This window comes from Mus musculus, chromosome 6 (genome assembly GCF_000001635.26).
Source record: "Mus musculus strain C57BL/6J chromosome 6, GRCm38.p6 C57BL/6J".
Taxonomy (NCBI): domain Eukaryota; kingdom Metazoa; phylum Chordata; class Mammalia; order Rodentia; family Muridae; genus Mus; species Mus musculus.
The window spans coordinates 58,991,951-59,019,906 of record NC_000072.6 but is presented as its reverse complement, the minus strand read 5'-3'; the positions used below and the strand labels follow the sequence as shown (position 1 = coordinate 59,019,906).

General features: G+C 39.5%; 1 protein-coding gene across 1 annotated transcript in view; it reads left to right on the top strand.

The window, feature by feature from the left end:
• Nucleotides 1–27,956, top strand: part of Fam13a (family with sequence similarity 13, member A) — a 90,967-nt gene that overhangs the window by 4,596 nt on the left and 58,415 nt on the right. Inside the window, exon 2 of the mRNA NM_153574.2 lies at nt 16,401–16,442. Coding sequence (NP_705802.1) covers nt 16,401–16,442 — 42 coding nt within the window. The remainder of the gene's footprint in view (nt 1–16,400; nt 16,443–27,956) is intronic.

Below are 27,956 nucleotides of genomic sequence, written 5' to 3'. Positions count from 1 at the left end.
ACCTATGAGATCAGTGAGAAACTCCATCTCAAAACAATAAGGCAGAGAGCACTGTTGATTTCTCATGATACCTGCTGTGTCCTATACTACGACTTCCACAATCATGCACACACTCACACTTAGCCCCTCTTTCTGTCTCTTTCTGCCTCTGTCTCTCTTTTCTTTCTGTCTCAGTATCTCCTTTCTCTCTATCTCTGTATCTGTCTCTCTGTCTTTCTTTCTGTTTCTCCTTTCTCTCTATCTCTGTCTCTCTCTCTATCACACACAAACACACACACACTCACACACACACACAAAACATCAAACTAAATTCCTTGGAACACAATATCTTTTCACCTGTTTCATTCCTGTGCACATATGTTCCCTTGTGGCAATGAGAATCAACTGCCAATAGTCTGTATTATATGGAAACTTCTTAATGACCTACTAGCCTTCCCTTAAGAAGAACTAGAAAAAAGTTAAAGGAACTAAAAATAACTTTCAGTCAGATTTATTGATATAACACTTTTTGTTGTTTTGTTTTTGTTTTTTGAGACATGGTTTCTCTGTATAGCCCTGGCTGTCCTGGAACTCACTTTGTAGACCAGGCTGGCCTCAAACTCAGAAATCCGCCTGCCTTTGCTTCCTGAGTGCTGGGATTAAAGGTGTGTGCCACCACACCCGGCAGATATAACACTTTCATGTCACACATTTTGCCCATTTAGAGCATGTGACTCAATAGCTTTCAGCATATTCATAGAATTGTGCATCAACTGTTGACATTTTCATCACCTAGATAGAGACCCACTATTTAGCTTTCAGTATCATCTCCTTGCTAGGTGCTCTCTCATACCCTTGTTTCTGTGGACCTCTCTTCTCTGGTATATAAACAGAATGGTACGGCTATATCACATGTAGCATCATATTATTGACTTCTTTCCCTTTTCTGTTTTCAAACTTTATCCACATTATGTATGGCATGTACCAGTTCTTAGTTCCTTTTATGGCTGAATATTATTCTGATATAAGTATATCAAATTTTGGTAATCCATTCTATAGTTCATGGACCTTTCCTCCTTTTTTCATAATGTTTAAATACTTAATTGTTTTTGGTTTTTTGGTTTTATTATTTGACAGTTTCATATATTTGAATAAGGAATTTTACTCATATGCAGAAGTAGCATTGGAGAACTCTGAAAATATAGTCTCCACTTTAGGACCAAAAAGATCCTTAGGGGTTTTCTAAATCTCTTTTTATTTCCCATGTGGCTAAACTCAAACTCGGGTAAACAAAATAGTTGCCTAGTCAAGGACATAAAAACATAAAACATATGCAAAATTCCTACTGAGAAATAAAAATAAAAACCATTTATATATAAAAATGATCATCATGGGGTGTGTGTGGGGGGGAGGGTGATTAACAGCAGAATTAAGGGAGAAGACATTGTTACCCAAAAGAAAAAATCCACTAAGCAGTAAAGGGAAGTGACCTGCTCAACCTGTTTCCAGAAGCTTGGAGGTCTGTAAGATAGACACTGTACTAGAGACTGAAAGTAACTCTATGGCCATAGATGACCCCTGTGTCATGATCATTATACACTTGAACTGAAAAGACCATAGGCAATATTAGTAGAAACATCAAACATTATTCTCCACATAATTCCAAAAGGTTTCCATTACAAATGGCAGAAATATTTATACCAAAATATTGTAAATAATGTATTCAGTTAATTGTTACATGCATATATCGTTACAAAGGAAACACATTAGGAAGGTTACCTCTATTAGAATACTCCAATATTTTCCCTAGGCAGGTTTTAGTGCATTTCCTGTAACTATTATAACTGTCAACTTAGAAAAAACAAAAGTACTATTTTATATGCTTATCAAAATTTGAGGTTCTCTTCTAGTTCTTTATATGTTATATGATAATAATGGGTGAGCTTGTTTTATAGCCATCTGGAACTATTTCTACCTTGTTGTGTTATAACATAAGGAAGACTTGTTCAAAAGAGCTAATGCATGTGGGGGAGTACTTAGTCTAAGTACTTCCATTCATTGTAATGGAAACCTTTCAGAACTATGTGGAGAACAACTCCTCTCATTCCTAGTATAGGAGCACTGTTTTGTAGTGGGAAAAGCTCTTCATCATCAACATGAGTAATCAGCTAGAGACTTGGAGAGGCTTAGGAGCTGGGTTCCATTCGGACTTCATTTATTCTCTTCAATAGACACACCAAAATGGGACTCCTAATTCTAAATTGTATGACATGTTTTCAGAGTGCACAACCTGGTAGGTTCACTGGAGGACATTGCAGCATTCACTTTACGCATGAGGATGGCAGGTGAGCTTTATTGGAACCTAGTATACATTCATACACTTTAAAAGTTCTGAGTGACTCTCTTGACCTATGTGATTTTTTTCTGGCACAGATTTGCCTGTATGTCTTCACATTTAATATTCCTTCCAAATTCCACATTGTCACCTTGAGACTACACTCTAAAACCAGTTTGGCCTCCTTCATTGACAGCAGATTTATAATTAGTATTGCCAAACTAGCAAATACTGTATCCCAGGAACAAAAACAACCATTTCTCTGCACGTTTTAAGATCAAATACTTTATAATCTCATACAAATCTTCCCAAACACAAGTTGTTTTAGTCTCAACTTGAAAAAGATGTGTTAGTGGGAAGAGTGGGCCTGGTCAACTGTAGTTAAAAGATAAGTGGCATCCTCAGAGGGTTGTGTGGTGTTTTTGGTTTTTTGTTTTTTAAGTTGGAGCACCTATGTAATTAAATAGGAATAGAGAGTGGGAGGGGTTGGGAGTTGAGAGTGAAAGTTCCTAAGGCCTGGGCTTCGGAAAGCATAAAATAGAAATAAAGAATAAAACTCAGAAAATAGCTTTACCAAGAACTAACATGAAGAGCTAGATAGACTTGGTCATGTCACACGGAATGAATGGAGCTAACACAAAGGACAAATGGTTTTGCAAAGGCAGTAAGCAAAATGGGGACACAAAAAAAGTTACTGCACTGTCAATGTGAAATTGAGCCCTGAAACCAAGTTAGGAACCAGACTCTGGCCAGAACACACCACTCACACCATCACACACTGCACAGACCACTCACATACATACACACACTGCACAGACCACTCACACCTTCACACACTGCACCCACTACTCACACCCTCACACACTGCACAGACCACCCACACCATCACACACTGCACCCACTACTCACACCCTCACACACTGCACAGACCTCCCAAACCATCACACACTGCACAGATCAATCACACCCTCACACACTGCACAGACCATTCACACACTCACACATTGCACAGACCATTCACACCATCATGCACTGCATAGACCACCCACACCATCACACACTGCAAAGACCACCCACACCATCACACACTGCACAGACCAATCACACCCTCACACACTGCACAGACGATTCACACACTCACACACTGCACAAACCACCCACACCATCACACACTGCACAGACCAATTATACCCTCACATACAGAGCAAACAATTCACACTCTCACATACTGAGCAGACCACTCATACCCTCACACACTGCACAGATCACTTACACACTGTGATGTTTTTCTAAGTGACTTTTATTCACTTTCATCTTGTTCACTTAACAAACATCCACGTGCCCCTCTCCCATTGGTGTCTGGGGCCACTGTGCTAGGCCACTGCTGCTTACAGTGCTACTCCCATCAGCACTATGTTGCTTCCCATTGCTTCCCGAGGCCTCCAAATCCCATTGTCTTTCCACTGTGGGAGTAGTTCGTCTTCTACCCACCCTCTTCCCCTCTAGTGCCTATGTGGCCATTGGAATTCAGTGTGGCTTCTTTCACGAGTTTCACCAAACCCATTAGGGTACACAGTGCTACAGAGATCAAATGTTAGAGACAGACAAGGACAGACAGCATCTGAGCTTTCACAGCTTTTCGGTCTTCCTTGGATGTGTTTATATCATTTGACTGTGATTGATTCAAGTCATCGCTGCTACTTTCCTCTGAGGATGCCTGAGGAGTGAAGGAGACAGTGTGTGTAAACTCTCAGCACACAAGCCTGGCCTGTGGTGAGCTTTCAGTCAGCAATGGTTGCCTAGCCCTGCCTGTGGGTTTTGTGACGTTTGCCATTGCATCTTAGGAGCCTGTCCATCTTTAGCAGTTGTCAATGGTTCAAGCAAATAATAGTCTTTCAAAATGAGTGCCTGTGCAGGTCAGTGCAGAGCTCACACTTTTTCCCTTGTGCTGCTTAAGCCTAGTTCAGAATCTCAATGGTGCTTCAAGTTACCTGGGCAATCCTCCCCAGGAGGGAAGGACAGCAGGGAGAAGGATGAGGGGCAGTGACTGAGAGAATGATTGGCAGCACCTTCTGCACATCTATCATCATCTCCAAAACTCCCACATGCAGATTTCACCATTTGTGAGATTATAAACCTATTAAAACTCTGTTAACAAATCATTGAAGTTTTGTACTAATAGTAAAAATTGGCAGAACTTATTCTTTCTGTCTTCTCTCTGAAAATATCCACCTACTGTTTTGTTTCAGTGACTAGAGTGGAATATATTTTAACTTAATAACTAATGTTCTAAAAATATTTGCCTATCAACTGAGCTCAGCTGTTGATGATAAAGTTTCGATTGGGTTTTGAACTCTAGCTTACTGCCTCACTGGGGGATCTTTGTATTATTACAGAAGAACAGGAGCCATCACACTCATGGTCAAGGCCTCAGTGGCACATAAAATCTTCTAGCTGCATTGAAAACCACTTTGAAATAAACTAAGAATTTCTTTAAGTTCTAAACAACCTTTGGATTTTCAGTAAAATGAAATTGCTTTCTTTTCCTGTTCTCAAGCCAGAACAAATACTGGTGAGGCCATATTCAAACATTACCTTTCTGAATATACCCTCTTCTGGGTTCTCCACACACCACAGGGTAGTGTTTACATTGCAGGTGTAATGACGGAACTCCTGCCTCTAATTGTACAGTTGGAGAAAAGACCCTGCTTTCTTTTCCTTAAGTAGGAGAAAAGACACTGCTTTCTTTTCCTTAAGTAAGGATGGAAGGAAACCAGACGACACTCCAATCCAACTAACTTTTGAAAAGAAAAGGACAAGACCATTTAAAGTAGTCAGCCTACAGATTCCTGGGAGTGTTCTAATTGTCTAAATTGATCTCACAAATGATAAACAGTGTACAACTTAAAAATATTTAACAAAAGTTTTGTTTGAACAGTTGCCAAATCTCAATGCTGTTTCTATTCAGCAGCCATTTACTGGGCAGTATACTAGGCACCTGGCTAGGTGCTGGAGCGCCGAGATAAAGACACATCCCTGTGGTGAGACAAACTTGAGAACCGACTTACACCACTATGCCCTGTTGAGAAGCTGTGAGCAGTGTCTGGGAACCTGTTGCTGAAGAAGCAGCTCCCTTCCAGGGTCCTGGCAAAGCCTTCCCAGGTTAGATGGCCCTTGAGATAAAACTCAAACATTCAGTAAGCAGAGAGAGGTGTGGGGTGGGAAGGAGGAGTAATGTGTGCAAAAGGAGAAGGTTACAAAGTCCTGTGAGAAAAGTCTTGTTCCAGAAGCACAAAGGGCTGAAGTGGGAGGAATTCGATGTGCCAGGCTTCAGTTTTTGGATTTTATCCAGATGAAGAGGGGAAGCAGAAAAGACTGAGGGTGAATTAGCCTGGACAGCAGGGGCTGAGTAGTGCCACTATGGAGGAGTGCTGGGAAACTGGACCGACCGACCGGGCCAGAAGCAATAGACGTGGAGAAGCTATGAAGGAGGGAGGAGGAATGCATGCATGAAACTTAGTGACTGAACAAAGAGTGGAGAAAGAAACTTTCCAAAGAACAGTTGGCTTGTTAATGTGATCTAAAGACTGTACCAAGAGTGAGAGGTCCTGTTGTGTTGTGGCTTGTAAACAAGTCTCAGCTCAGGCCCCTGGGAGAAAAGTGTCAAGCCTGTTAGCAGGTGGCTGTGGTTTACATTCCACCTTCTAAGCAGAGGAGAGATGCAAAGGAAATAGAAAAGACACTTCTACCTCCCCACTCCTGGATAAGAGTTCTACTCCCTTCCTGTTGCATGCAGCTACCCTCAACCCGGCTCGATTCCATAGCCATTGCAAGCTGTTAAACAGACAACCAGAGCTAAACAGATTGTGAGGGAATAGAATAAAACTGGAATAGAATGAGACAATTCTTAGTTCCTTATAGAAGTAATAAATCGTTCTTTGATTATTTTTTAATACAATGTCTTGCCCAAGCTGCCCTCAGACTTCTTATGTAGAAAAGTCTTGAGCTGCTGATCCTGACTACACTTTCCTGCGTGATGGAATTGCAGGCATGTGCTGTCTGTCACCGCTGGCTTTATTCATGTCACACAGTATACAAGGGACTCTCAGCCATAACCTGATGGCACTCATAAGGCCAGTTAATAAGTCAGGACGCTCATTTTGCATACTTCTACTTTATATTTCTACAACTGTTTTACAACCCAAGGAACATACCCAAGCAAAGTAAGAACTTGATGGCTTTGTGTCAGAGTATGTATGTGAATGTGCAATGTAGGAAACCTGTGAGAGTAGTTCAGCAGAGTGAGCACCTTGATAGGGTCTTAAGTACACACTTGGAAGAGAAATCTAGTGTCTGTGTGATCCCCAGGGAAAGCTTATCTTGTCTTTGAGCAGTCCCCTATTTGCAAAATTGGGCACATTCCAATTCAGAAGAACTTGAAAACAAATAAGCAAACAAAAAGAACAAATATTTTAGTTAGTATACAGGTTTATGAGGACTGATGTAACTAAGTATCACAGGCCCCAGGAGCTGAGAATGGCACAAGTGGATTGTCCTAGAGTTCCAAAGATCTGTAGACCTGTGGTTTGCTGGCCAGTCCCTCAGCATAAGTGAGGCAGTGGTGTATACTAGGTCTCTTTTCCCTTACTGCAAGAAGACCTTTCCACACCATTTTCCAAGTGTTTTCATGCCTCCATTCATGTTTCCCTTCTTCTGTAATGACACAGGCATGCCGACTCAACGACTCAAGGCTTAATGGCTATATGTCAACTTGATTGCCATCTCAAGTCCCAATTTCTACACATGGTCACATCCTGAAGTTCAGGACTTCTGTATGTATTTTCAAAGTAGTGAATTACACACACACACACACACACACACACACACACACACACACACACACCCTTCAGTTTCCACCCACAGTAAAGAAAACAGTAGCTCTCCCTGAGGTTTAGCTAACTGGCAGAGTGCTTGCTAAGCTCAGGAACCCAGTCTCTAGGTTCCGATGGAGTACCACCAGAGAGGAAGGTGGAGAAGGATGAGAGGGAAAGGAAGAGGAGGAAGAAGATGACAATGAGAAGAGAAAGGAAGAAGAAGAAAAAGGAGGGGGAGGAGGAGGAGAAAGTCTTTCCTATGCTATTGAAATAAAAAAAAACTCTTAAATCTTGGAAAGTATTTTGTTCCTCCATTTTGCTAGACAGATAACGCCATTCAGCATTGGTTAAGCTCCCTCATATTTGCACTTCTTTCTTGGTCAAAGAAAGCCATTACTCCTTGGAAGAAGGTAACTTGTGTTTCAATGGGCTGTGTGTGTTGCATTCTTAGTAAAAACATAGGCAGAAAACTGTAAAGTTGCTGCTTAGGCTTAAAAGACAAAATCGTAAACAGCACCTCAAATTACAGGCACCAACGTTTAGCTACAAACTGATTGTAAACTTTTATACTCATTTTCCAAAAAGGATCAGGCTTGTGTGTGCTTTTGTGTTGTTTGTTTTCTGTACTTGAGTGGGATCAACCTCAAAAATCTAAACAGCAGAACAACATTGGGCACCTGGCCGCCCCGTTGTCATAGCCCATGGTCATTGTCCAAGAGAAGACAAACAAAGGCCACTCAAGTAAGCACAGCACTTCAAAAGAGGACAGAGAGAAAGCTAGCATCACTTCCTTCCTGTTCTCAAAGAAGACTTCTCTGAGTAGCACTTTGTGGGGAGCCTCTGGAAAAAATCTGAGTTCCTGAAAGATTTGCTTAATGCTCCATTTTCACTTGCAGCTCGGTTCCTCTTCCACCTTTGCCCTTTTTCTTTAAGTCCTCACAAATGGTTTTCCTCATTTCTAGAAAGAGTGGAACCCGATTCTTACCATTTCAGTATCCAAGAAACACTTTAAAAAATCTCCAGTCTTAATTGAGACTACATTTAAAGAGTGAAGATGAATATGTAAATTATGTTAATTTTCCGGTAATCAGCCACTTTAAGAGATTAGAAAGTAGAATATTTTGGATTGCTTGTGTTAACATTCAGTTTTGACACTGAGTGGGACAGCAGTTTGAAAATGCATCTGAATACCCTATTCTGGGAATTCTCTCAACAGCTTTTAGGTTTTGGTTTGGCTTATTTGTTTGGTTGGTTTGGTTTTGGTTTGTTTGTTTGTTTCCCACATAAAACACCATGCTGTTTCTGTTTCTAGTTAGCTTACTGTCTAGTGATCTGGATAGACACTGCATTCTGTGGTTCCAAAGCTCATGAAAAGATTCCAAGAGTGGGTGCCATTTACGTATATGATTCATCAATGCTGGCCGTAGTAAGTGAGCCCAGAAGAGTCCACTAAAAAACCCTTATATCTGAGTTATTGCCACTCCAGTTGTAACTTCTTAGATGTGTGGACTTTTGGGGTCTGTGCTAAACATTCTCCCCACAGCAGCTGTTTTAAGAAACTATACACCTTAAGCACCTCCTTGTGTTACATGAATAGCAGAAAAAGAAAAATAGAAACAACAACAACAATAAAAAGAACAAATGAATCCCAAACTGTCCAAACTGTTAGAGCTTGTCATTGCACAGCCTTACAGCCCAGCTCTCTTCTTCATCCACACGCCACACATGGCGTGGCGTATGTGCTTGTTTTTCAAACTTAAAAGTGAATCAGAATTCTAAGTTTAGAATCCAGGCAAAGGATTATACTTAATTTAGAACTTAAGTGAAGTCATTCAATGTCTTTGGACATGACTAAGACTGTCAGAAAATGAACATCAGTCAGGAATTTATCTAAGTAGTTTGGGGCCAAGGACAAAAAAATGTATTTGTTTTAACAACTGTATAGAATTAATTATCTTTAGAATGTTTCCCATTCTGAACTATAAATTTCGTGAAACAGTTCATTTTCTTGGTGCTGTTAAAAAGCAGTATCCTTGGTGGGTTTTGACTTAGAGTGACTTCCAAAGTCAGGGTAGCTAATTACTCTTCAAAGTTAACTGATTTGATTAATTTAAAATCTGTGATTTAGTTGTTTCAAATGCACAACTTTATTAAAAATTATATAACTATGCCCCAGGCAAGAGCACTTCTAAAGAGCAAAAAGGAAGAAATATGTCCATTATTTAATCAATTTGAGTTTATTTACCTCATTTTCTTTTCATATTTTGTTTTTCCATACATGGATTGCATTCTGATATATACTAATTATCCATAAAATGTAACGTAAAGTCTACTTCATTTTATTCTAATTTCTTTTTAGAACAGTTAAAAACTGATCAAAGTGACAGTATTATGATTTGCAGTTTCTGACTTCATGCCTCATTGATGAATTTACTTTGTGCCAACATAGCCTAAAACAATGTTAGCTTATGATCTAAACCTGTGTTCCTATCATGAGACATTCTTGGACTGGCATGACGGCCCACACCATTAATGCCAGTTCCAGGCAGGCATTCAAACATCCAAACCACATCCCTGGCCCACGATAAGCTATTTTGATAATTAAAATCAATTAGAAGACAATTAAGGACCAAAACAGGTTGGGGTATAAAAATAAATTGTACTCAGCACTAGCCAGTTATTGATAGAGTAATATTGGGGTGTGTTTGAGAACAGCAGGGTTTTTCCTCAAAGGCTAGGATCCAAGAAATCAGAATGACCACCTAAGTAGCTCAAGGCCAATAGCTTTCAGGTTCTTATCTAGAGACTTTAGAGAATGAACTTTGAGAACCAATTAGAAAGAAGTTTTTATAGATTCCTAGTAGTAACTTAAGAGAAAGTGAATGCAGAATTCCTGTAAGCAGGAAGGGTCTCTGAGCATAGGACACCATTAAGCTGCTAGTTCTGGGGACATTTTAAAATAATCTATGGTAGGCCCTGGACTTAACCATAGGGAGAGAATGAGCTGTTCAGTTTGGATGGCCCAGCCCTCAGGTATCCAGTGCTTCTGCCCAGTTCCCAGTCACATTCTCACATACAGCTTCCAGCCAAGAGATAAAGACAACACAGAGCCAAGAACTAGCATCCTCAGCCTCCACCAAGGACAGACAGTCTCTGCACTGCTGCTTTGGGGTCTCTTCCCTACCTATCTAGTCTTCTACACTCATTGTTGCCTGATTGAATTATGCCCCTACTTTGAGCATACTTTTCTGGAGAAATGAGGACAAGTAAAGTGAGAATCTCTATGAGGATCCAAAGGCAATAAGTAATTCATTGCATATGTGTGGAAGGTATGTACAGGGAGAAAAAGGAGAAAGAGGAGGAGAAGGAGGAAGAGGAGGAGGAGGAAGAGGAAGAAAAGGAGAAGGAAGAGGAAGAAGATGAAGAAGAAGAGGAGGAGGAGGGGAAGGGGGAGGGAAAAAAGACTGCCTCTGTTAGCTACAAAGTAGTGTAGCACTCACCTAACAACAAAGACAGAAGGCACAGGAAGACAACTTTGTTCAGAGTCCTTTGCTATCTGGCAACATGGCCCAGCACAGCTATGTGCTCAAAACCAAATGAGGGTCAAATCCAAATCATAAACTTACTTAAAATTGAGTTTTTCTGTGATTGATATTTTAATTCTAACGCTGTATTCCCATGTAAACTTTGTAGATAACAGTGTCTTAAAACATTGTCGGAGGTTGGAATGCTTGCAAACTTTTAGCACTTAAAAAACAAACAAATATGACTGATTTAATGCCCACAAAAGTACAATATGCTAAGCATGCCAATTCACTGTAAGTTGTTTTATGTTAGTGTTAACAGCTCTCACTTCAAAACACAAGGCAATATACCTCTCCTGTGACATGAAATCATTGCAGGTTTATACTGGCAGCTTTCTTGGCACAATGTTGGCCATAATGTCTCCTTGATACAGAGTCCTTGATTAGAGAACAAGTCCAATTGATCTGTCAAGTGTATTCTAGGAATACTTTGAAATCAAACGTGTAAATTTCTTGTGAGTTTAGCTTAAAGTAGTTGCTCCCTACAAAACCATTGCTTCAGATAGCTTCATCCCAGCCAACCTGAATAATTATTTCTCAGAAGTGGTCACCTCTAACTCTTCAATGTTACGGCTAAACGATACCAGCCTTACCCCTAGCTCATCCACATTATTCTGCAATGAAGTGATGCATTACCCCTCATATGGGAAGAATTAGCATAGCTAATTTATACCTGTGCATATGAATGCATGTTCTATGAAACGCAGGTATTATTGACAACACGGGCAAGAGAACATCCAAACAAGATTAAAATTGCAAACCAAAAATCATAGGAGATTGAAAAATAGTGTGTCAAATTATACAAGTCTAGCTAGAATGTAACATTTTCCAACTCTTAGGACAATGTGTGTGTATGTGTATGAGAGAGACAGACAGACAGTGTATGTGTGTGTCTCTGTGTGTATGTGTGTGTATGTGTGTGTGTGTGTGTGTGAGAGAGAGAGAGAGAGAGAGAGAGAGAGAGAGAGAGAGAGAGAAGAGAGAGAGAGAAAAGAGAGAGAGGAACAAGTATATATGTGAGAGATTATATCACTGAAGTAAGATCTTGCTTACTTCCAGTTTAGTATTGCCACTTGAATCCAACATTTCCATTTTCATGAATTATGCTGAAGAAATTGAGTTAGGAGGTGGAGAGATGGCTCAGTGGTTAAGAGCACCGACTGCACTTCCAAAGGTCCTGAGTTCAAATCCCAGCAACCACAGCCAAACACTCAATTACCATAGATGGAGAAACCAAAGTATTCCACGACAAAACCAAATTCACACATTATCTTTCCACGAATCCAGCCCTTGGAAATCTATCAACGTAATTCATTATATAAACAAACTCAAAGACAAAAAAACCACATGATCATCTCGTTATACGCAGAGAAAGCATTTGACAAAATCCAAACCCATTCATGATAAAAGTCTTGGAAAGATCAGGAATTCAAGGCCCATACCTAAACATGATAAAAGCAATCTACAGCAAACCAGTAGCCAACATCAAAGTAAATGGTAAGAAGCTGGAAGCAATCCCACTAACATCAGGGACTAGACAAGGCTGCCCACTTTCTCCCTACCTATTCAACATTGTACTTGAAGTCCTAGCCAGAGCAATTAGACAACAAAAGGAGATCAAGGGGATACAAATTGGAAAGGAAGAAGTCTAAAAATCACTTTTTGCAGATGATATGATAGTATATATAAGTGACCCTAAAAATTCCACCAGAGAACTCCTTAACCTGATAAACAGCTTTGGTGATGTAGCTGGATATAAAATTAACTCGAACAAGTCAATGGCCTTTCTCTACACAAAGAACAAACAGGCTGAGAAAGAAATTAGGGATACAACACCCTTCTCAATAGTCACAAATAATATAAATACCTTGGCATGACTCTAACTAAGGAAGTGAAAGATCTGTACGAAAAGAACTTCAAGTCTCTGAAGAAAGAAATTAAAGAAGATCTCAGAAGATGGAAAGATCTCCCATGCTCATGGATTGGCAGGATCAACATTGTAAATATCAATATAGTAAAAATGGCTATCTTGCCAAAAGCAATCTAAAGATTCAATGCAATCCCCATCAAAATTCCAACTCAATTCTTCAACGAATTAGAAAGGGCAATCTGCAAATTCATCTGGAATAACAAAAAACCTAGGATAGCAAAAACTCTTCTCAAGGATAAAAGAACCTCTGGTGGAAACACCATGCCTGACCTAAAGCTTTACTACAGAGCAATTGTGATAAAAACTGCATGGTACTGGTAAGCGACTGACAAGTAGACCAATGGAACAGAATTGAAGACCCAGAAATGAAGCCACACACCTATGGTCACTTGATCTTTGACAAGGGAGCAAAAACCATCCAGTGGAAGAAAGACAGCATTTTCAACAAATGGTGCTGGCACAACTGGCGGTTATCATGTAGAAGATTGCGAATTGATCCATTCCTATCTCCTTGTACTAAGGTCAAATCTAAGCAGACTAAGGAACTCCACATAAAACCAGAGACACTAAAACTTATTGAGGAGAAAGTAGGAAAAACCCTCGAAGATATGGGCCCAGGGGAAGAATTCCTGAATAGAACAGCAATGGCTTGTGCTGTAAGATCGAGAATCAACAAATGGGACCTCATAAAATTGCAAAGCTTCTGAAAGGCAAAAGACACAGTCAATAAGACAAAAAGGCCACCAACAGATTGGGAAAGGATCTTTACCTATCCTAAATCAGATAGGGGACTAATATCCAATATATATATATGGAACTGAAGAAGGTAGACTCCAAAAAATCAAATAACCCCATTAAAAAATGGGGTGCAGAGCTTAACAAAGAATTCTCACCTGAGGAATACCGAATGGTTGAGAAGCACCTGAAAAAATGTTCAACATCCTTAATCATCAGGGAAATGCAAATCAAAACAACCCTGAGATTCCATCTCACACCAGTCAGAATGGCTAAGATCAAAAATTCAGGTGACAGCAGATGCTGGCGAGGATGTGGAGAAAGAGGAAAACCCCTCCATTGTTGGTGGGATTGCAAGCTTGTACAACCACTCTGGAAATCAGTCTGGTGGTTCCTCAGAAAATTGGACATAGTACTACCGGAGGATCCCGCAATACTTCTCCTGGGCATATATCCAGAATATGCCCCAACCGGTAAGAAGGACACATGCTCCACTATGTTCATAGCAGCCTTATTTATAATAGCCAGAAGCTGAAAAGAACCCAGATGCCCCTCAACAGAGGAATGGATACAGAAAATGTGGTGCATTTACACAATTGAGTACTACTCAGCTATTAAAAAGAATGAATTTATGAAATTTTTAGGCAAATGGATGGACCTGGAGGGCATCATCCTGAGTGAGGTAACCCAATCACAAAGGAACTCACACGATATGTACTCACTGATAAGTGGATATTAGCCCAGAAACTTAGAATACCCAAGATACAAGATACAAAGCACATGAAACTCAAGAAGAACGAAGACCAAAGTGTGGACACTTTGCCCCTTGTTAGAATTAGGAACAAAACACCCATGGAAGGAGTTACAGAGACAAAGTTTGGAGCTGAGACGAAAGGATGGACCATCTAGAGACTGCCATATCTGGGTATCCATCCCATAATCAGCTGCCAAATGCAGACACCATTGCATACACTAGCAAGATTTTGCTGAAAGGACCCTGATATAGCTGTCTCTTGTGAGGCTATGCCGGGGCCTAGCAAACACAGAAGTGGATGCTCACAGTCAGCTATTGGATGGATCACAGGGCCCCCAATGGAGCAGCTAGAGGAAGTATCCAAGGAGCTAAAGGGATCTGCAACCCTATAGGTGGAACAACAATATGAACTAACCAGTAACCCCTGGAGCTCGTGTCTCTAGCTGCATATGTATCAGAAGATGGCCTAGCCGACCATCATTGGAAAGAGAGGCCCATTGGTCGTGCAAACTTTATATGCCCCAGTACAAGGGAATGCCAGGGCCAAGAAGTGGGAGTGGGTGGGTAGGGGAGTGGGGGGGGTATGGGGGACTTTTGGGATAGCACTGAAAATGTAAATGAGGAAAATACCTAATAAAAATTTTTAAAAAAAGATAAAAAATTGAGTTGGCAGGAGAAACTCACTTTGTGCTTTTATAATTAAAGGCAGTTTACTAGAAGGCATGTTAAAGAAAATGTTCACATGTATTTTACATATAAAATTAAATGCCTTTATATTAAGCTTCCTATTATTTCCATCTTGTCTGAGTGACTTAAACTGTGTTGAAACTTTGTCCTCTCCTGTTATCCCTATCAGATTATATTTGTGGGTCAGAGTCCCACCTCACCACTGGGCGTAGCCACTGAGGAGGCAAAATGAGGAGCCAGGTACTGAGCTTCAGGGAAACACCAATATACCAATATGACGCTCCAGGGTAGAAAAATGCATGCTGAGATGTGAGAAAGCTGAAGTTGGTATTCCCTGGCTTCTGGGCTCCCAGCCGGAATGAAATGTTGGGGGTCCACAGGCCCTCTACGAGGTCGGGACCGGGTGCTCCCAAACTCCTGGACATTTATGCTCCACTGGTTCTTGATGAGTTGAGAGGAGAGTCAGAGGCCCTAGGCCAGGGCTGGGGGGGAGGGATGCGGGGGGGGGGGGGATGGGAGCTCTAGATTTGCTCATCAGTGAAGGTCCTTAGCTTTGCGGCTGTTATGGCTGGGAGCACAGATGGCCCGTCTATGGGAGATTTCTGCAGCAGCTCTGTAGGCAAAGGCCTGCTTCATGATCCCCATGGTGGTTCTCAATGAAAGAAACAGTCCTTAGTTCCAAACTGTTTATTGACCATTCTTTGTGGAAAATGGATGCTTACCATACTAACTTCTCAGGGTGGACCTGAGATTAAATACCTTTTGCTAGGAGGAATGGCCGAGAAGGGAAGCTTATTGGCTAAACTCCCAGGGCCTCTAGGTACTTCATTAGCATTGAGAACTCTGTTCTGGGCCTACCTGACCAGAGGTCCCATTTGCAAATGTGGGAAGTGTGGCACGTGTTCCAGGCCAGGAATTTGGCAGGGAGCAGGGAGGTGCCTACCATCTCAGGTGTGCAACCACAAGTTTCTGGGGTCTCAACCCGCTCTACCCAGCAAGCTTCCTGGCATGGTTTTCTCTCCCACAATACTTAGTAGAGCAACCCCAGAAGAACAAATACCACGTGATTTACCTCCGAGGAATGAGCTTTTCACTTCCAGGAAATCAGTCTTGTAAGTATCCCGCACTAAACAGAAGGATGTCATCGTTTATCTTACTTTTACAGTTAACTTTGCAAAAATAATTGTCTGCAATCATTTGTAAGGGTTGTGTGTCATATGAGTATCTAGTTAAACTCGTTGGAAAATATGGTAAAAAGCTGCTTCTGGAAGTGTGATGTAAAACACTTAGTGTTAGTAAACTTACAGAGAACCATCTTATTGAAGAATACATCTGATGATCTGGCTTCTTTGAAGAAGTCATTGATGCTGGTTAGATCCTAGGGAGAGTGTTTTGTTAACTTGAATCTAATATAAGATCAGCAGTAGTATGGCACTATTTGTGACAGGTAGAACAGAGTTTTAGTAAAATATAAATGTTGTATTAGTAGAAATTATATTAATTCACATGTGTTTCCTTTTAGCTCACAGGAAGATGAAAGACCTTTATCACCTTTCTATCTGAGGTATGTATTGATTGATTGATTGTGTCTTATTTTGATCTGCTATAAAACATAGAAGTGAGGTAAGATTCCCTTGGGTTTGTTTGTCCATTGTATTTTATTTTCCTTTCTTCTTTTTTCTTTTGTTTTTTGTGACAGCCTGGTATGTCCCAGGTCGTTCTGCAGCTCACTCTGCAGCTGAAGCTCACCTTGAACTCTTGATCTTCCTGCTTTTACCTCTGGAGTTCCTAGATTGCAGCACCACATTCGGTTTTCTGTGGTGCTTGGGGAATTATTTTTGATATTTAATACAATTAAAAGACTCAAATAAGATTTCTATTATAAATTCAGAATTTAATTATCAGAAGTGCCTGATGCTAAAGTAGGAACCTAAATTTTAAAACCTAGCCAGGCATGAAACCCAGCTGGAGAATGTTATTTGTATACGCAAGGCCCTAGGCTCAGTCTCAGCACCACAGGCACAAATACAGAGATCGTTTGTGTGTGTGTGTGTGTGTGTGTGTGTGTGTGTGTGTGTGTGTGTGTGTCTGTGTCTGTGTAAACAGTCCCCAGGCACAAATACAGAGATCGTGTGTGTGTGTGTGTGTGTGTGTGTGTGTGTGTAAACAGTCCCCAGGCACAAATACAGAGATCTAGTGTGTGTGTGTGTGTGTGTGTGTGTAAACAGCCCCCACCACCCTGAAAAAGCCTTGGATTATGGATTATGTTTGCTCATTTTCTGGGCAGTAGTGGAAGAATAAACTAAATATTCTATAAGCTTCTGAAGCTCAGGGTTGTTTATTAGCATTTACAAGTCCAGAGTAACAACTATTACTATTAGCAGCAGGTCAAGTTAACAGAATTTAGGACAGAAGTTAGGTGATGTCACCAGTGACTGGGCACCTGCCATGTCCTTGGGATGTTTTATATTTTCTGTTTGAGCCACCTGACTAAAATCTAGAAACAAGTCTTCCTTATTGCATTTCTGGCCTAAATATCCTCCCACTTCAAAGGCCTCTAAAATATGCTAGAACAGTGGTTCTCAACATTCCTAATGCTGTGACTCTTTAATACAGTTCTTCATGTTATGGTAATCCCCAACCATAAAATTATTTTGTTGCTACTTCATAATTTTTTCTTAATTTTTCCACTGTCATGAATAATGTATAATGTATATATTGATGAATATATATAGTGAATAACATAAATATCCTAATATACAGGATATCTGATAGGTGACCAATGTGAAAGGGTCATTTGACTCACAAAGGAGTTACAAACCATAAATTGAGAACCACTGTCATAGAATATCATACAACCACACAAACTAAAAATGCTGTCCATTTTACTCTTGCCTTAATTTTAAAGTCTACATTTTAAAGACACACAAAACATAGGTTTTTATATTTACTTATTATTTATTTACTTAAACTATTTTTTTCAGTCATCACAAAGTTAGGATTAGACTTTATTTTAACCAATAGTTTAGACATATGTCACAGAATGCCAAGTACAGCCAAGTGACTAATTTCCCCAGTGTTTGGCCCTTCAACACACTGTGTAGCTGGTTTCAGGCTGAGATAGCCTATCAGTCTGTTGTTGTTGTTGTTTTCTATTTTGTTTTTAAATCCTGGTTTCGTCCAAACTAAATCTGTACATTCTGATCATGGTTAATCTCAGCTGTGCAGTCACTGTGGGCATATTAGGGTGGCATCCCAGAGTCTGTAGTGACTCTGTGATCATTATGTAAATATGGGTGGTAATGTCAAAGTGATTACTGTCTAGTAAGAGAAATTAAGCTTCACAGAGCTCAGGACTGAATTACTAGGCCATGCCACCTAAGCCTTTCTCTGACTTTCTTAATCCTGTAACTCTAAGTGAGAACAATTTATGCTTTAAGTAGTATTTAATGATAATTTTATGTTTGCTATATTTAAGGTAAATGGCAAAAATAGGCATAAGTCTTCAAAGATATATACTTGTGTACAGTATAAAGCTGTGAATTTTTCTCTCAGCTAGACTATAATATGTCTTTAATACTGTCTATAAAAAGAAATTCTAGATTGGTAGACTGAAGGTAAAATAAAGGGGCTGAGGAGATAGCTCAGTGGTTAAGAGAATTGGCTGCTCTTCCAGAGGGCCTGAGTCTGATTCCAGAGTCTGCATGGTAGTTCCCAACAGTCTGTACTCTCAGTTTCAAGGGATCAGATACCTTCTTCTGGCTTCCCAGGGCACCAGGCACAGGACAGAAACACATGTATGTACAGGCAAAACATCCACACACATGAAATAAAAATAAATTTAAAGCAAATATTTTAGAAAGAAAGTAAATGAGAGTGAAAAACAGTTCATAGTGTATTTACTGGACTTTGAGTGCAGGCTACTTCCTCTATTCAATATTAGGATCAGAAACACTAAAATGTGAGAATAAAAAAGAAAAAAGAAAAAAAAAAACTATGCAGAGGGATGACTTAGCAGTTAAGAGCCCTTTCTGCTCTTCCAGAGGACCTAAGTTCAGTTCTCATTCCCCACATCAAGGGGCTCACAACCTCCTGCAACTCCCTCACCAGGGGTTCAAATGCCTTCTCACCTTCTTGGATATACACACACACAAACACACCGTGACATTACACACATACATACATAAATAAACAAATAATACAAACACATCTTCAAGCACTAGTATTCCTACAAGACTACATTCACAGTAGAGAAGGAAGACGTAGGAGCAGCTGCTGTTTTCAGAGAATGAAAGTTCAAAGTAAGGGGAGCTGTTGTTTCATGGAAGCAAAAACAGTAATTATTTAACCTGTAATTAAAATTCCAAAAGTGGGTTGTTTCCCTGAGTAACATTATATGATTGTCCCAAAAAAATGATATAAGAATTAGTTTGGCACAAGTTTATTTTAACTTTGTTTTACTCTTTCACTTGATAGGAAACTAAAAGAAGCTACTGAGGAAACACAAGCCCACCCCATAATTACATGCATGGCTAGTTTGAAGTAGACTTTGTTGCTGTTCTAGCATAAAGAGTTTAAGTAGGAGAAAGAAAGATGATTGCCAGTTATTATTCATCTCTGCTGGGTATTCTTAGCTAGAAATATGACCTAACTGCTGAAGAACAGCTTGTAAGTAAGTGTATATTTTTTGTGTTATGTCTAGCAAGAGACATGCTTAGCTGTTTTCAATATATTTCCATGTGTCTGCAACTTCCATTTTTGCTATCATTTTATTACTCAGAATCCTTTGCTTCAATCCCCAAAACAGAACTATTACAAGACTCATAAATTCCTCACTGATTCTTTTAAAGATGGTTTTAAAATTATACTGATTTCTTTATATTCAAAGTAGTACTTTATGGATTGATAGCTGCAACCTGCTACTTTCCAAAATAGTAATTTTGAGTACTGAAGGCTGTATACTATATGTCGATGGTGTGGTTTCACTAGATTTTTCTTAAGGAAATAACAGACCCACCTAACAGATAAGATATACCTTCTGAGATAGGTACACAGCACAAGCAGCTCCATCTATAAGGATTCAGGCAAAGTGCTTAGGGATGAACAACTGTCATTAGTTAGATTGATTCTGGAAGATCAGCATAAAGTAGGACAGAAAACTCAACTGGTTGCAGTCTGGGAGGAGTCAGCCTTCATCGAAAATGAAATGGATCAGGACAGATGGAAGATGGAGCAAAGCAGTCCTCAGTTCTCAAAGACAAGGGAGCGGAAGATCCATATAGGCAGGTCACACAGATACGTACCTAGTCACTGGTGCTCATCTGGTGAGGTAAGAGTGTGGAGAAAGGGCCTGGAAGGAGGCTACTGGGTACCAATGGAGGCATTAGAGCCCAGGTTTAGATGGAGGAGAGGGTTGGGTGCAGGGACAAAGAACCAATGAGGGCCCACATTCCTCATTTTGCTTCACCGTGAGTTTCTTCTTCTGTGACTTGCTGTTCGCCTCATAGTCAGGCTGTGCCCTGTATTTCTCTCTTGGGCATTTCATTTGCTTCTGATGTTTCTGCAATAAAGCAGGACTGTTAGCACCCTGGGTCTAAGTAAATACCTTCTGTGGTAACAGTTCACTGTCCACTACAGTCCCTCTTCAGCCTGCTAAGTCAACAGAGAGCCAGGTGTCTTTCTTTGAAGGGAAAGGAAACAATAGCTATAGAGCAACACCTGCTAGGACCATGTGTCAAGTTTACTGCAGTTACAGTAGCTCAGATAATACGTGTCATTGTTCCCCAGATTGCTCCCTTGGGATTAGCCAGCCCTGCTGAAACAATTAGGGGAACAGAAAGTGAAGCAAAACTTCGGTAAGGCTGAAGCAAAACAAACACATGCCTCTGCACGTTACACAGGAACAGGAACATTCTTGGCAAGCACGTCCATACTCTGTTCTCTTTCAGATTCTAGGCTGGAATCCAAAAACAGGAACCCCCAACTCCATTGATCAGATTCACATCAAAGCAGCTTGCCCTTGATGTTCTCCCATGCCCCCTCTGCCTGTTGCTGTCTACCTTCTTCCTCCTGGCATCCGGTCAGATCTGCCTGGGATCTTTGACTAGTTTATGTTTCCATTTGTCTGAGTTCTCACTGTCTACAAACCTGGCTTTGGGCTTCTAGTACTTATTTCCACCGGAACCAAAGCTCCCTGCCTTCACTTTCATCTTCCCCATGCTCAACCCCCACCCACCTTCAGGCCCCAGGTGTCTATCCAACAGATTTTACGCTTGAGTTCCACACAAATTCCTGGACGGCCTGTGTGGCCTCTGCTTCATCTAAGTCTGAGATGTTTGCTTCAGGGTCTGCCAAGCTGTAGCCAGTCTTACTGAGCTGACTCCAACCACATGGCTTCTCAGGCTTGCAACTGATAGGCAAACTCAACCTGTCTTCTAGCAAGGGTCCAGTTCTTCCTCGTTTCCTAGTTCAAACCAAAGCTAAATTTCTATCAGCAAGTATGGACTTGCTTGAGTCAGGGTCAGGGTTTTATCTGCCTTCTAATTGTCCTGAAAGAATTTTGATAGATTTATTTCCCAGTTAGTTGTTTGGGATGCAAGATCATTCTTCAGGATTTTGCCCATTTTTAATTGGTGGAGCCTTAAACCTATGTAAAATTTATGTGAGGCTAGATATGTTGCTCAATGAGAAAATGGGCAAAGCCCTGGGTTTGATTTTCTGTACCACAAACAGGGAGATATCTGGAAATTATGTCATATTATTCCTATCTTTGTATGTAGGTAACTTTAAAAACGTGTAGACAGCTTTTTTATGGCAGAGGGAAATACCTTCTTAAACAATTTATGCTATAATTTGTAGGTTTGTGGTGTTTTTGTTATATTTTTCTAGTTTTAAATTTTGATTGTTATTAGTTTGATTTTTGCCTTTGAAAGATATGTTTTCGAAAACTCCTCATTATCAGCCAGGTAGGATGGTGCACACCTTTAATTCCAGCACTCAAAAGCTAAAAGGCAAGCTAATATCTGTGAGTTCCAGACCAGCCTGATCTACACACCAAGTTTCAGGACAGTCAGAGCTACATAATGAGGCCTGTTTCAAAACAAACAAACAAGTTGACTATCATGGAATGATTTACACAAGTATGTACCCCAGATATTTTATTAATGGCTAGATTTGTTATAGGCTGTCAGAGTGTACAAACAAGCCGTTTATTTAGTATATACTTAATTTTTTTAATCACATGAGAAATTAAATAAGTGTTTGGACAGATTCAAGCACAAAGAATTACCTTTTTTTCCTTCCTCTTCTTGACTGGAATAGTCTAAGATGAGGGGAAACTATGGAGTTCAGCTGCTGTGTGTATATGTGTATGTATGTGTGTATGGGTGTGTAATGCAAATAGCATATTCTTCAATAGTCAAATCAATTTTAATTATTTTTGATGTTTTATAAGACACATATAAGTTAAAGTTTGCCATTTCCATCATCTTAAATGTACAGTTCAGCGATTTCTTTAAATGCATTCTGTTGTTAGATACCTGTCACTGCCGTCCATCACTAGAAACCCTTCAGAACTTACAAGACTAAATGCTAGCCCATGGTCCATTAATTCCTCATCGCTTCCCTCTCAAGCCCAGCCCCTGGTAGCCATCATTCTTCCTTTGTCTTATATCTATGATGCTGTAGGCACCTCACCCAACTAGAGCCAAGCAGAATTTATCCTTTTGTGACTATTACATTTCCCTTAGCATAATATCCTCAAGGCTCATCCTCCCTGTAGCATGTGTCAGAAGCCCATTGTTTTTGAAGGCAGGTCCCAAGGAGTGAACTCAGATTAGACTTGGTAGTAAATGCCTTTACCAGTTGCACAAACTCACTGGCTCAAGTTGTTTCTGTCTTTGGCTATTGTAAACAGTACAGCTTGTGAGCATGGGTGTACAAATTGCCAGCTCAAACCCCTGCTTTTAGTTCTAATACATACAGAATTGTTGGATTTATTTTTGAGAATTCCCATACTGTTTTGCATATTAGCAGCACCAATTTCCATTTCCAATAATCACAAATTAGAGTTTCAATCTTTTTCCATCTTCACCAACAATCATTAATTTCTGTTTCTAGTAATTTCCTTTCCTATAAATTTGAAATATGTAGGAATCTTTGAATATTGCTTCTTGCTGACTAAGAATCCAAATTATAATTGAAGGCTAGCCTAGTCTCCAGAGGTAGTTCCATGACAACCAAGGCTAAACAAAGACACACTGTCTCAAAAAACAAAACAAAAAAATTAAAAAGAATCTGAATCTTATGTAGGATTGGATGTCTATTTTTGAAATGTATCATAACAGATTTTCATATGCAAACCTAGCTATAGAGCAAATTTTCAGTATGATGACCAACAGTGAGAAACTGATATTATTCAAGAGTTTTTGAGAGATTTCATCCTGCATTCTTGATATAGGAGCATCATTGCTCAGACTTTTTATATAGTAAGAGGTAAAGACACAATCTGGGCTCAATTCTCTAAATGTTAATGAAAGCATTAGGCTTGTGTTCAGTCTTTACTGAGAAAGATAGGTCATATAAAGTGTTAGTGCTTTTCTCCATTGGCTCTTCTTTAGCATGATGAAGCAAAGGAATGTAAAAACTGATTCATTTATATAGGTTGTGCCTAAATCTCTTACCATTTTGTTCTTCTGCTACAAGACTTCATATTGGCTTCTCCCTGTAGGAGCTTCTGACTGGAATGCAATCTGAAAACTTGTAGTTAAACAGGTGACTGGCTACCTTCACTGATATAATTACCCCCAACTTCCTTCTTAAATTCCAAGGATGTTTAGAACAGCAGTAAACTTAGAGCTAGTGCTTCAAAGAAAGCCAGGGTGTCAAAGACTGCCCATTTATGTGCTCCTTGAAGTCTTTGTGTTCCATCTTCTGGTCAAATAGACATAGCCAGAAAAAGAAAGAAGCCATTTGGGAGAGGGCAGAATTAGATTTTTTCTATTATCTGCTTCACTGACCAGAAAAACAAGTGCCATTCCCCAAATGGAGCTGAGACTTGAGTCATCAGAAAGGAGTTGTGTGTTCTTTTTCACCTCTCTCCCCACTGGCTTCTTAATTTCACTATCTATTCAGAGACTAGAATACTTAGAATATAAGACAATAGAAAGGAGAGAGGATACCCCTGGGATATTAGCTACTTAACCAAAGCATTTGGAAAAAAATGCCCTAAGAACAGGGGGATTATGGAATTCAGTGTGCATTTCAAAGTATATATTGCATAAAAACAAACTAACTTTGTGTGCAGTTCTCCAGTTTACTTCTTATATTCAAGCAAGCATCAAATCTGCCCAAAAAAGCTTAGCACATATCCCTAGGGTAGACTCATGCATGCACTGGCTATAATTAGCAAGAGCATTTGCCCACAACTACTTGGACACTGTCACAAACTAAGAACAAATCTACTCACCCAGTTTATTTGATAATGACTTATTGATTCATTGTTGCCAAGAATGGCTTAACACTAAGAAATGATTTGGGATTTAGGCAACGAAATAATGCATTAAAGGTAAAGATAATCCTTTCTGAATTTTTCATATAAAAACAACTTTTTATGAGTCAGAGGAAAACCTGAAAAGCAATATTTTGTTATTCTCAAAAATTCTCAAAGATCTGACCAACCTCTTTGAAATGTTAGTAAGACTCTGTTGGAAATAACATGTTTAGATGTGAAATGAAAAACAAAGATGTATAAGAAGTACATTAGAATTAAAACCACTTTAGCCAGTTAATTAAATTGGCATTAGATGTGCATTAAAAAACCGTGAGAAGCAGGAGAGAGCAGATACTTTTAGTAAATCAAGTATAAGACATGATCCAGCAGATACCCTGGTTCTCTGGCTCTTACAGTCTTTCTACCCTTCTTCCATAATTTTCCCTGAGCCTTAGATATGATTGCATCATAAATATATCAACTAGAACTAGGCATCTCATGGTCACTTTTTCTTGGCATTTTGATGACATGTGGATCTCCATAAAAGTCTAAATATGTTGTAAAAAGTTTTTGTTGTTTGCTTCTCTGTTTATTTGTTTTTAGTGAGGGATGGAAGCTACACTTTTTTGGGGGGTATAAGGTATAGAATCCAGTTTAGGAAATTGGTAGTATTAGGTTCTCCTTCAGGCCTAATTCCTCTCCAGCCCTGGGTAGTTGATTAGGTTTACAGTCCTAGGCATTACTTCTCTAATATTAAGCAAGGTCTTACGACCACTTAGATAGCTGTTGGCTATCCTCAAGAGAGCAGTGCCATTACTGCATCACTGGAGATAGTTTGCTGGGATGGTCAAGATGCACCCATGTAATCTCACCATCTCAGTTGCCTTAACAAGACTGTATAATGACAACCCAAGTTGACATGCTGATGTGGACAAGAGAAATTTCATTAAGTCTTGTCCCCAGATGAATAGCTACAGATAATCAATGGCTGCTAAGAGAAGGAGAATCAGTTTCTCTAGGATTGAGATTACTGATGAGTTATCCAATCCCAAGTGGTCAGCCCTAAGCAAGTGTACATAGGGGCAACACTAAATCAAATCAGTGGGACTGCAGTTCTGGGAGCTCCTGTACCTGATTCTGACTACCGTGAACACTAGGGAAACATGTGCTGTACATGCAAATATGTAGGCAAAACAATCATACACACAAAATAAAATATAAAGAAATCTCTAAAAATAAGTAAAAAAAAAAAAGAAGTCATAAATTTGGGGAGAAGTTGAGGGTAGTGGGAGGAATTAACTGGCAGGGTAGAGAGAGGGATGGGAATGATGTAAACACAGTACTCATGTGTGAAATTCTCAACAAAAAAGCTGGAAAGATGGCTCAGTGCCTCAGAGTAGTTGCTACTCTTGTAGAGGATCCAGGTTCTACCTCCAGCACCCACATGAGGGCTAACCTTTGTGACTCCAGTTCCAGGTAATCTAACATCTCTTCTGACCTCTGTGGGCTTCAGCATTCTTGAGGTACACATGCTACATTCAGGCACAGAAACACAAGTAAATATAATATAATATATAATTAATATATCTAATTTTCAGTAACATATACTAAAATTTAAAATCAGGTATAGGATAAAAATAAAATTTGAGAAATCCTTTCAAAAAGGATTTATGGAAAAGGAAAGAATAAAAACTAAAACTATGAAAGAAGTAATATTAGAAGTGATAGTTATAGCTGAAATCTGTAGGGATGCTAAGAAAGAAATTGTATTATGGAAAACTGAAGTGGGAAACAAAGTTAGTATGTAACCATCTCATTGAAAAACACATCAAAGGACAAAGAAAACATATCAGGAACTAGCCTATCCAGGATGTGAAAGATGCAAACTACTCTGTGTCAAATAGCATGGTATCAAAGCATGTAAACTCTTACATTAAAAATGATAGATTTTTAAGTGCATGTACACATGGGGTTTGTACATTGAGCAATATGCCCGACACAAAATTTACAAAAAGCCTCACTCAGAAAGTAAAGGCTCAGAGTCTGAACCACGCCCTGCACATGGCTCCAGTATCCCCTGTGCTCATGCTTGTACTTGCGCTTTGAGAAACACTTCCATTATCTTAATCATTGTAGTAATATACTCTAATGGAACAATTATTAATAGATGTATTTATAGAATTTTCTAGAAGTAGAAGATTTTTTGTGAATAATGTGTGTCTTGAATGAGGGCACTATAAAGCCAGACTATTCAGAGTGAGATCAGTAAAACTGAGAATTCTTAAAAAACAAAACAAAGCAAAACAGAAGAAGCTGAACAAAAGATGAGTCTGCTGACAGTCAAGTATTGAGTAGAATATCAAGGTAAAACTGGAAAGAAAATACTCTTTCCCTTCTAAATCATGATTAATATGCAAAAGGATATTAGTGTGACATTAGGGATATATAAAGATAAATATGTTCTTCCTGGTCAGTAGTATGTACTTCATTTAGTATGTGCAGTACTGTGTATACTATTTTTAAAACAAAATTGTGTTCAAAATGTTAATAATATCAACCATATGCAAATGATACAGCCAATAGCAAAGTTTGTCTATAAAAATGCCACGTGACCCCTGTGCATGTGATAACCATGGCTCAGGGTACAATGCAGGGAATAAACATAAGGCATGGAATGAGCTTTCATGAGGGACACGCTGAGGACACACAAAAGTTATAGAATTGAGAAAGGTCTATCCAGTAATGTCCTCTGTACTGTTGACTCTGCAGGCCAGCTTTTGGTATTAGAAAACAATAACCAAACACTGTATTTTGTTAAATACAAAAATCAAGATTTTTTATGATATTTTGATGATTAGTTATGTGATCTGTAGGCTTAAATGGATCACATAATTTTCCCATTTGTTGTTTTTTTTTTTACATCAAATAAATGTAGGTGTTCCTTTCTGTAGAGAAATCCAATTCTGTTAGCCCTCGTGGATTTTGTTAAAGCCACGATACTCTAGTTAGGACTGGGTACACCACCAAAGAGAACAAGCTAAAGAAAGAGAGGATGCATATCATGTGCCTTTTCAGGGCATCTGTATCAAGTGTTGTAGTTTGGAAGTTTGCTGGTGCTTGGTTTTTTTTTTTCCCAGCATTCCAGACGCAGAGGCAGGCAGACCTCTGTGAATTGGAAGTCAATCTAGTCTACAAAGTAAGTTCTAGGACAGCCAAGGCTATAGAGAGAGACCTACCTCAAACAAAACAAACAAGCAAACAAAAAAAATAACAATAAGATTGCCATATTATATCGTCATTAATTTGTTCACACTGTTTAAAGCAGTTACTGTGTTACCTAAAAAAAAAAAAAAATTCTAAAGAATTTTAGTGCAAGGACTAAGAACCTTAATATCTTTAACTGACCAACAAACAATAGCATGCACGTGATCAGGGAATTCATGAAAAGTGCAGTCTAGCTAAGACTGTAACTTGATAGTAGAGCTTTTGGCCAATTCTGCAAAGCAGATTTTAGAACCCCACTCCCCCTAGGCCAGAAGAATCGCCTGCTCTAACAAGGGTTTGGGTCATTTTTAGGCATGCTGAGGC